The following is an 11368-nucleotide window of genomic DNA, read 5'->3' on the forward strand; positions in this document are numbered from 1 at the left end:
TCTAAAAGCAGGTATATCTCCTTATGTAACAAGTGATAGCAAACCACAAACTAAAGTGTCATAAGTAAAAGAAAAGTAAGTATGGCTATTATCAGTTGAAAGCAGAGAAGCACAAAAGACAGGACACCATAAAAAAGGTGGGAGACAATTAGCTGCAACTACTGCTAGTCCTAACCTACATAGCTAATGTGAGGAATGATATATGTTGTAGTTCAGTAACATACAGTCCTCATCAACTTCTGTGATCTCAGTATGCTAACATTAAAAAAATCTATTTTGCATTCATTACATATCCTCACAAAACATCAATTCTAGTTTTAGCATATATCATTTCATATCAAATACAGTGGATTGATGCAACCAAACATATACTTCCTAGAGTTAATTCTGCATGTTTTGTTGAGTGGCATGCCAGTTTGCCCCATTAATGCCACTGAAATGGAGCAAAGTCTGTTCTTAATTAACCTGGAATTATTACTGCCTTGATCTAAACATAGAGTAGATGGAAGTTTATTTTAAAGTAAGTTACCGTTTATACTCAAGTATAAGCCAACCCGAATATAAACCGAGACACCTAATTTTACCACAAAAAATAGGAACATTTATTGACTCGAGTATAAGCCAAGGGTGGCAAATGCAGCGGCTACTGATAAATTTCAAAATAAAAATAGTTACCAATAAAATTACATTAATTGAGGAAACAGTAGGTTAAATGTTTTTCAATGTTTACATAGAACTGTAATTTAAAATAAGAGTGACCAACTTTGATTAAACCATTATTCTAATCTTTTTCAGTGTAAATGTGCTTACGTATCCTTCCAATAATAATAAAGTAAAATAATAAATTTAATAGCAACAATAATGAAGTAAAATAATAAATGTAATAATAATAAATAGAGTAAAATAAATGTAATAAAATAATAACTGAGTAAAATAATGAAAATGTAATAATACCAATAATAGAGTAAAATAATAAATGTAATAAAATAATAGTAATAAGAGAGTAAAATAATAAATAACTTTGACTCGAATATAAGCCAAGGGCAGCTTTTTCAGCCTAAAAAAGGGGCTGAAAATCTAGGCTTATACTTGAGTATATACAGTAAATATCACACATTTTAATTAGATATCCTCTGACTTTTTCTAGATACAATCCAATTTAGTCTATAAATGATGGAGTTTGGCTGGGCTATTTAAAAATCATTCTCCTCCATCTCCCCACAATTTCTTCTAATGGACTGACCACACATAGATCTTTATATAGAGAGCAAGGGTTGTAATATGAGGCCTTCCAGATTTGCTGGATTGCTGTTCCTATCACTCCACTGCCATATAAACAAATACTGAAAAATACTGAGACCTCTAGCCCAGCAAGATCTGGAGGGCTACACTTCCTACCCTGATTCAGAGTGATACTCTATTTTACTTAAAAATACCAATAGCAGCAGATTAATTCCGCCTCAGTAAGCAACACTAATTTTACACACAGAATCATTAACCTGCATTAAATTATCAGCTGAATGCCTTGAAGCTATGGGTGGGGGAGATCATTTTAACCATCCTAGATGCTGTGCTAATGAATAATGTAAGCAATTATTTTAAGAGTGTTCTTCAGTACATACTATGTTCAAAGATTTGCACTGCAAGGCTTGAACAAGGCTTCCCAACCTCTACTAAAGTTGTCCCCAAAACAAGTACATCTATGATGAGAATGGACAGCAATATATATATATATATATATATAATCACCTAAAAGACTATAGAAAAGATGCTGTAGAGACAAATGGGTCAGAGACCATTAAAAAAGCCTCACTGATAAATGATTATCATCTTGATTTAAGTAAAGAAAATGTTTAAACTAATAATGGAAATTAATGTGGTGTTTAACATACTGTTAAGGAAATATTTTTCTAACCCCTTTGTTAAAATATTCCAACACAACAGGAAGTAATGAAACAAGAAAAAACACCATATAGGTTGTCTAATGTGGTGCTGGAGGAAAGTTCTGAGTGTGCCTTGGACTGCGAGAAGATCCATACTTCAGGAAATAAAGCCCAACTGCTCACTGGAGGGAAGGATAGTAGAGACAAAGATGAAGTCCTTTGGCCACATCATGAGAAGAAAGGAAAGCTTGGAGAAGACAATGATGCTGGGGAAAATGGAAGGAAAAAAGGAAGAGGGCCCGACCAAGGGCAAGATGGATGGATGGTATCCTTGAAGTTACTGGATTGACCTTGAAGGAGCTGGGGGAGGTGATGGCCGACACGGAGCTCTGGTGTGGTCACGAAGAGTTGGAAACGACTAAACGGATGAACAACAAGATTGTCTAAGAAAAACAAAGGAGCAGGGAGAGGAAGTGAAGATAATCCCCAGTTCTAAATATTGGGCTAACTCTTCCAAAAACTGTAGTACATCCCAAAGTTAGAATTCATCATTTACAAATTGGTAATTCTAAGGATGTAATATCCTGTAGGAGATCACTATACACTCTAAAAGGAATTGTTTCACATCTGGGGAGGAAAAAGTGATTTCGTTTTGGTATGTATTACACAAGAAACAGGAGATATTCATCTAGAGGTATTTCCTGTTAGGTTCCCTTCTGCCCTACTAAAGATCTCAACATTGAGATTTGTTCATCCAGAGCAAGATATGTTATTGCATCATTGACCTATAAATACACAAAGCATACTTGATTAACATCTTCATTAAGATTTAATGAAAACTTTAAGTCTGGTTTCCATTATCTCCTATTTAGTCATTTTCAACTTAGGAAAAATATGCTACAAACCTTTTTTTAAAAACAAGATGTGACATCATGCAGAAAAAAGGAAACAAACAGAATCTCAAACAGTACAGTATTAGAATTTTTGACTGCTTCTAGCTTCCAAATCACTTTTAATAGTGATTTCAAAGGGATGGTGCCCTATATCAGAAAAGGGTCTCCTCAGAACATTACATCCTTAGAAAGAAAGCACAGTCACTGATAAGGCTGGAGGAACGTCATATGGACCACCTCATATTTTGTCCCATATACGTTGTAATATGTGTACACAAGCACCTGTTGGCCTTATCTTCATAGTTTGCATGCTGGCTTATCACATTTGTAGATTACACCAAAGTAGGAGGGATAGCTAATTCCGGAGAGGAAGGAATCAGAACTCAAAATCACTTTAAGTTGGGCCAAAACTAACAACATGTATTTCAAAAGGGAGAGATGCAAAGTGGCAAAGAAAATGAACTGAACAGATATAGGATGGGTGATGCCTGTGAACTAGGAGTCTTAGGCCCATTCTACAATGCCATATAAATTTCAGATTATCTGATTTGATAATCTGGATTATATGGTAGTGTAGAAGGGACCTTTGTTGTTGTTCATTCGTTTCCGATTCTTCGTGACCTCATGGACCAGCCCATGCCAGAGCTCCCTGTCGGCCGTCACCACCCCCAGCTCCTTCAAGGTCAATCCAGTCACTTCAAGGACAGCATCCATCCATCTTGCCCTTGGTTGGCCCCTCTTCCTTTTTCCTTCCATTTCCCCCAACATCATTGTCTTCTCTAAGCTTTCCTTTCTTCTCACAATGTGGCCAAAGTACTTCATCTTTGTCTCGAATATCCTTCCCTCCAATGAGCAATCGGCCTTTATTTCCTGAAGTTCGCTTAGGCGATCCCTCGTAGTCTGAGGATGATGGTCCTCCAAGTTCAGTGTCCTGGCGGTGGATCTGTTGGTGACTGAGGAGCCCTATTCTTGATCTGCATCTTCTTCCACAGTGAGGGCATTGGTTTCCAGGTGGAAGGCGGTCTCGGTCGGGGTTAACTTGATGCACTGGTTGGATCTTCTGCCAGTCCAAGGCACTCTCAGAACTTTCCTCCAGCACCACAGTTCAAAAGCATCTCTCTTCCTTCGCTCAGCCTTCCCTATGGTCCAGCTCTCACATCCGTAGGTGATTACGGGGAATACCAATGCTTTGACTATGCAGATCTTTGTTGCCAGTCTACTAAGGGACCTTAGTAGACCAGAAACTGAAAATGGGTCTACAGTATAATGCAACAGCTAAAAAAGCTAATGCGATTCTAGCCATGGTCCCACTCTAGTCTTCTTTGGCCAGATCTCACCTGCAACACTTGTCTCAAGTTCTGGGCACCACAATTCAAGAGGGATATTGACAAGACGGAACATGTCCAGAGAAGAATGACCAAAATGGCGAAAGGTCTAAAAAGTCCTATGAGGAACAACTTAGGGAGCTGGATATGTTTAGCTTGGAGAAAAGAAGGCTGAGAGGGGACATGAGGGGATGTCAGATTGAGGAAGGGGCAGTCTTGTTTTCTACTGCACTGGAGACTAGAGAGTAGAGCAATGGATTCAAACTGCAGGAAAAGAGATTCCATCTAAATATCAAGAAGAACTTCCTGAGAGTAAGAGTCTTTCGGCAGTGGAATAGACTGCCTAGGAGTGTGGTGGAGCTGCCTTCTCTGGAAGATTTTAAGCAAAAGCTGGATGGCCATCTGTCGGGGGTGATTTGACTGTGTATTCCTGCATGGTAAGAGATTGGCTGGACAGGATGGCCTCTGGAATCTCTTGCAACTGTTACAATTCTAAATCTCAAACAGATAAAGACATATTTGTGAACGTGTCATCATCAAGCAGACACAGAGGTGTCCTTATTTAAGGCTCAGTTTAAGAACAGGTAGTGACACCTGTCTTGAAAAATTACTTCCATTTCAAATTACTTCCATTTGAAACTCTTACCGGGAGTGTGAAGGGCTAGAACATGGAAAAAGGTTTGCTTCTTCAAATGAAGAAAGAAAGAACATTGTTGTCTAAGTAGTTCTTGTAACTGCACACCATGATGACTATGAGATCTCTAACTCTCTTGGATCACCATTCCATTTATTACCATGTCTTCCCATGAAGAAACAACTCTTGTTTAAAAACAAACTGGTCTGAGGACAGTCTTCACCCCAAATACTACGTTTCATCACATTCACGGCCACATTAACATGTGAATGTTTATCATAATTTGACTCAGTAGGTACATATTATACTATCATCTTTCCTAGCTAAAAAAAATTAAAAGGTTTTCTGCTATTTCTTCTCCATGCTCCAAAGCTTGATAATGAGACTGTTTGTGCCCCCCTCCCCAACACTTCATAATGGAAATCTTTGTTATCTAGGTATTAAAAGCAAAGGCAAAAGACTGAATTCTCTCAATTCACCACAAAACTGACATGGATAGAGCACATGTGAGTCCACATTTACAAGTGTACAGTTTTGACATATCAGTTCACACTACTTGTGTAAATTAATAATTCTGTGTAGGGTGATGTACAATGAACAGATGATTCAACAGAGGTCTTACTGCAGACAGAGCAATAGGAAATGTTGCCAGTTTATAAACCCACCCCACCCCCTTTATACAACTTTTAATGTCTGTCACATTTTAAAACAAAGCAGTATTTTCTAAACAGGATTCATTTGGCTTCTCCTGCCTTCAAAAGAAGAGTATTGCAGGAGAGAGCACCACCAGGGGAGGAATGCAGATCAAAGTGTGTTGTTTCTATAGAAATGCAGAGATATCAGATTTTGATATAAGGAATGAAGTAGAGAGATCACTGCGAGTGGGTCAAGAAAAATAGTAATGATCTGAGCAGTGTTAAAAAAAACTCCAGAATCAAGACAGTAAATAAAGAACACCAGTCGGAAACAGGGGAATTCCAGACAGCCAACAATCAAGTTGCAGTTAACACCTCCAAAACAAAGGATGCTCTCAAGCAGTAGCAGCTAGACTTCGCAACTGCAAAGCTACTCAATGCTAATCACGCTGGCTAAGTGCAACATTCACACTTATTTCAAACAGACATCTCTATCCTACCCTGGACATTTCACAAATATATATACACCCCCACTCATTTCCCACAGACCTCTGAACAAACCTGAGGATGCCTGCCACAGATGCAGGCAAAATGTCAGGAGAAAATGCTACTTGGACATGGCCATACAGCCCCAAAAAACTCACAGCAACCCAATGATCTGAGCAGTCAGACAAACCTGTGGCCGCCAACTAGTAAAGGTAAAGGTTGTCTCCTGACATTAAGTCCAGTTGTGTCCGACTCTGGGGTGTGGTGCTCACCTCCATTTCTAAGCCGAAGAGCCAGCTTTGTCCGTAAACATCTCCAAGGTCATGTGGCCAGCATGACTGCATGGAACGCCGTTATCTTCCCGCCGGAGTGGTACCTATTGATCTACTCACATTTGCATGTTTTCGAACTGCTAGGTTGGCAGAAGCTGGGGCTGACAGTGGAAGCTCATGCCGCTCCCTGGAATCGAACCTACAACCCTTCAGTCAACAAGCTCAGCAGCTCAGCGCTTTAACCCACTGCGCCACTGGGGGCTCCTTGGCGGCTAACTAGATTGAGGGAAATGGGAGCTGTAGTATATAGTAGTTGCAGGAAGCTAGGAGTCAATAAAAGGCTAGGCTACTTGGGGAAATGTGAGTGTGTGTGCATCAATTTCTTTCGAGGTCATCTGTCAAGAGTGCTTTGTGTGTTCCTGCATGGCAGACAATGGCAGACTGGATAACCCTGGTGGTCTCTTCCAACCCTTGGGAACATCTATAATGTATAATTAAGGCAATTTGACACTTTACCTGCCACGGTTCATGGAATCCTGGGAGTTGTAGTTTGTTTGGTGAGGCAGGGAAGGTTTGTTTGTTTGGTGAGTCGGATTTCAGGCCTGGTTATGGGACAGAGGCAACTTTGGTCATTTTGGTGGATGACCTACGCAGAGAACCGGACAAGGAGAGTGTGTCCCTGTTGGTTCTCCTCAACCATTCAGGGCTTTCGATACCATCGACCATGGTATACTTCTGAGTCATCTTTCTGGGATGGGGCTTGGAGGTACTGTTCTTCAGTGACTCTGTTTCTTCATGGAGGGGGGGACTTCTTTTCGACTCCTTGGCCACTGGCCTTTGGGATCCCTTAGGGCCCTGTGCTCTCCCTATGCTGTTAAACATATACATGAAACCACTGGGAGAGGTCATCTGGAGTTTTGGAGTAAGGTGCCATCTATATGCAGATGACACCCAACTCTATCACTCCTTTCCACCTAATTCCAAGGAAACCGCTCCTGTGCTAAACTGGCAACTGGCAGCAGTAATGGACTGGATAAGGGCAAACAAATTGAAGCTTAATCCAGACAAAACAAGAGTTGCTCCTGGTCAGTCCTGAGATCTAGGAATCAGGAGTCAGCCTGTTGTCAGATGGGGTTACACTCTCCATGAAAACGCAGGTTCGCAGTTTGGGAGAACTCCTGGATTTGCCTCTGAACCTGGGGGCCCAGGTATCAGCAGTGACCAGGAGTGCTTTTGCACAGTTAAAGCTAGTGCGCCAACTGTGCCAGTTTCTGGAGAAGTCAGATCTGGCCATGGTAGTACATGTTTTTGTTACATGCCAGTTGGACTACTGTAAAGTGCTCGCAAACTTCAGTAGGTCCAAAGAGCAGCAGCCAGACTGCTAACTGGGGCTGGCTACAGGAAGCATACAACTCCTCTGTTGCAACAGCTCAGCTGGCTGCCAACGCATTTCAAAGCACAATACAAAGTGCTGGTTTTGATCTACAAAGCCCTATATGGCTCCAGTCCAGGATATCCCTTCCAATGAACCTGAGATATATCTACAATCTACTAGAAAGGGCCTTCTTTCAATCCCACTATCTGCTCAAGAACTCTTGGTGAGAACATGGAAAAGGGCCTTTTCGGTGGCTGCTCCGAGTGTGGAACTTCCTCCCAAGAGAAATCAGGGTGGTCCCATCCCTGCTGGTCTTTCATAAGTAAGTCAAGACCTTCTTCTGACAACAGGCATTTGGGGAAGTGGAAGGCTTTGGGGAGGTTAGGTGAGATTGAGGGGAATATGAGTTTTAAAGGCCATTTCATTTATTTACTATATTTATATACCCCCCCCTTCTCACCCCGAAGGGGTGATTTGAATGCAATATTCCTGCTTCTTGGCAGGGGGTTGGACTGGATGGCCCATGAGGTCTCTTCCAACTCTTTGATTCTATGATTCAGAGAGGCTTACAAGATATAATTTTCATGTATTTATGTAGTGTATTTTAATTGTTTTTACTACACTTTTATTGAATTGTTTTTGTAACTTTTGTATTGCACATTTTAAACTTGTTTAGTGTAGAGTGCTAGCCGCCTTGAGTCCCCACAGAGAGAAAGGCAGGGTATGAATAAATAAATAAATAAATAATGATAAAAAGCTTGTAAAATTACAGCTTCCATGATTCCAAGCACTAAGGCAGTGTGATTCAAATGGCATCACCTGCATTCATCCTACAGTGTAGATACACCCAATGATTCAGGACTGAATGAATCACAAATCAGCAACCTGTTTTCAAAAACCCCGCAACACGTCTCTGTTATCCCAACAAGGGCATGAGGTCTTTACCATGACTTCCATCTTAACATTTTGTTTTGGGAGAGACTCTGTGGCGAATGTGTGAATAAGCGAAGTGCAATAAGGAAGGGAAGTCCTTTTAACCAGACAGGCAGGAGATCTGAGGGTCCTTCTACACTGGTGTATAGTCCATACATTGACACTGAAATACAACACCGCCTAAGCTCTGCAAGTGCAGCATTTTTTCTGAATGAAGCAGAGAGTGTTTGAGGACAGGGACATCCGTAGGGATACCACGGTGCTTGCTTATAAAGCCACTATCCACCCAATTCTGTATACACCTGTGAAACGTGGACTATCTACAGACGTCACATGCAACTCCTGGAACGAGTCCATCAGCGTTGCCTCTGGAAAATCCTGCAAATCTCTTGGCAAGACAAGCGGACAAATGTCAGCGTGCTGGAAGAAGCAAAGACCACCAGCACTGAAGCGATAGTTCTCCGCCATCAACTCTTCTGGACCGGCCATGTTGTCCAGATGCCTGACCACCATCTCCCAAAGCAGTTGCTCTACTCCGAACTCAAGAATGGAAAACAGAATGTTGGTGGGCAGGAAAAGAGATTTAAAGATGGGCTCAAAGCCAACCTTAAAATCTCTGGCATAGACACTGAGAACTGGGAAGTCCTGGCCCTTGAGCACTCCACCTGGAGGTCAGCTGTGACCAGCAGTGCTCTAGAATTTGAAGAGGCACAAATGGAGAATGAAAGAGGGAAATGTGCCAAGAGGAAGGTGCGTCAAGCCAACCCCGTCAGGGACTCCCTTCCACCTGGAAGCCAATGTCCTCACTGCGGGAGAACATGCAGATCAAGAAGAGGGCTACACCGTCACCTACAGACCAACCGCCAGTATACTGATCCTGGAAGACTATCCTACTCGGCCAATGAGGGATCGCCTAAGTAAGTAATAATCCAGATTATCAAGTAAGATGCTCCACATTATTTGCTTTGAACTGGATTATCTGAGCCTACACTGTCATATAATCCAGATCAAAGCAGATAATCTGGATTTTATACAGCTGTGTAGAAAGGGTCTGAGATAAATGGGGAAAACTGAGGCTCCTTCCACACAGCTGTATAAAATCCACATTGATCTGGATTATATGGCAGTGTGGACTCCTCAGATAACAATTAAAAGTGTATATTGTGGATTATCTGCCTTGATAGGAGCCCCCGGTGGCGCAGTGAGTTAAACCCCTGTGCCGGCTGGACTGAAGACCAACAGGTCACAGGTTCGAATCTGGGGAGAGGCAGATGAGCTCCCTCTATCAGCTCCAGCTCCTCATGCGGGGACATGAGAGAAGTCTCCCACAAGGATGATAAATACATCAAATTCTGGGTTATATGGCTGTGTAGAAAGGCTACGAAGTTTAAGAAAAGCCACTGAATATGACCAGGACAGTTCTAGGAAGGGGAGAACCGAAGAATGGGGTCGATACTTAGTCTCCAATATTTATAGGCCTCAAATCAGGGCCTAGAGGAAAGAGAATACATATTATTAATATTATTAAGAGGCACAAATAAGCCAGGCATGAAGAGAAGGCCCAAGAGGAGGAAAAAACCCCATCTTAGAGTGAGGGGGGAGCAATAACGGGGCAATTTCTCTCTCCCGGGAAGTGTTGCCCCTTCCCACGCAACGCAATGGCTTCTGGGAGTTGTAGTCTCTCAAACTCATTGGGGGCCAACACTTTATCCTCGTCAGACATGGTACGAAGCCGGCTTTGACGGGCGGGACTCCCACTCTTCCCCTTCACCCGGAAAGCAGGCAGGGACCTTGCAAAAGTGGCCTCCTTTCCCCGGATACCTTCTCTCCAAGCTGGGCCCCCGGACTCCAACTCCCAGGGAGCCCCGCGCGGCGGCAGCTCCCGCGCAGGCGCAGTGCGGGCAAGAGGTCAAGCCGGCGAGTGTAGGCCTCCCCCTCTCCCTCTCCCGCCCCGCTCACCGCGGACCCGCTGCGACGGGTAGAGGCGCTGCGCCTTCTCCAAGAAACGCCGCGCCTTTTCCGTCTGGTTGGCTTTGATGGCGGCCACCGCGATGGCGATACAACGCTCCGCCTCGTCCCGGTTGGATTCCATGGCGGCGGCCGCGGCGGTGGGAGGCGCCGGCGCGCGGTGATGGCGTCACGCGGGGAGGGCGCGGCCTCCCCCTGCTGGACTCTCTCGAGCAGTGCAGGCGGCGCGCGCTGCCGTAGTGCCTGTGGGAGAGGCGCGCGCTTGCCATATTGCCTGGAGGAGAAGGGCGCTTCCTTCCTTCCTTCCTTCCTTCTGAGGCTGGACAAGGATCCTAGTCTGAGGCCTTGCTTACAGAAGGGCATTCGCAGCAGTATACAGAATTAGAAGTATGTACACACACACATACACATTTCGAAATGCAGTTACTCTCGTTATATGAACAAATTCGTCACAAACTATGTGTGCTTTCGCACGCTGGGCCTGTGCATAAGACTGTAGACAGGACATAAATTCTGTGTGCCCAACAGGACGCCGGGGCTGCCTCAGATTAAAGGCCCTTGGATTTCCTTAAAACAGAGTCTTTAGATTGCTTAAAGGTTCAACAAAGTTCTTTATTAATGAAAACAAACAGGTACTTTAAGGCTTTCTTAAGTCTATTGGCTCTCTCTCAATCTTGTCCACAGGGAACAGGCACTATCTTCATAAACTTTACATTAACTAATGGGGAAATCCTTAACTTCTAATCTGGGCAGTCTGTCTGTCTCTGTTGGCGTGGAGCCCCTGCACCCGGTACCAACTGCTTCTGGCTTCCGCGAGTGACCCTTACCAAGCAGAGCTTTGTAGACTTCCAGGGAAAAAGGAGTTCAGGTTTCAGTGATGGCTGACTGAAGTCCCTCAGCGGAGGAGCTGTAAGGCTGTATATCTTCCGGCCAAGCCCCGGCCAAGCCGTAGAAGACGAAGCTT

The 11368-nt window shown here is 43.4% G+C and overlaps 1 protein-coding gene across 3 annotated transcripts in view; it reads right to left on the reverse strand.

Moving 5' to 3' along the window:
• Nucleotides 1-10579, reverse strand: part of DNAJB12 (DnaJ heat shock protein family (Hsp40) member B12) — a 56090-nt gene extending 45511 nt beyond the window's left edge. For 2 of the 3 annotated variants that reach the window (XM_060768824.2, XM_060768823.2), the window contains exon 1: nt 10396-10579. In XM_060768824.2, the coding sequence (XP_060624807.2) occupies nt 10396-10528 (133 nt within the window). In that variant the 5' untranslated portion in view covers nt 10529-10579. Of the gene's footprint in view, nt 1-10257; nt 10339-10395 lie in introns of those variants that run through there. The other variant, XM_067465700.1, reaches the window with a different exon arrangement.
• Between the last annotated feature and the right edge of the window lie 789 nt (nt 10580-11368).

Source organism: Anolis sagrei, chromosome 3 (genome assembly GCF_037176765.1).
Source record: "Anolis sagrei isolate rAnoSag1 chromosome 3, rAnoSag1.mat, whole genome shotgun sequence".
NCBI classification, from domain to species: domain Eukaryota; kingdom Metazoa; phylum Chordata; class Lepidosauria; order Squamata; family Dactyloidae; genus Anolis; species Anolis sagrei.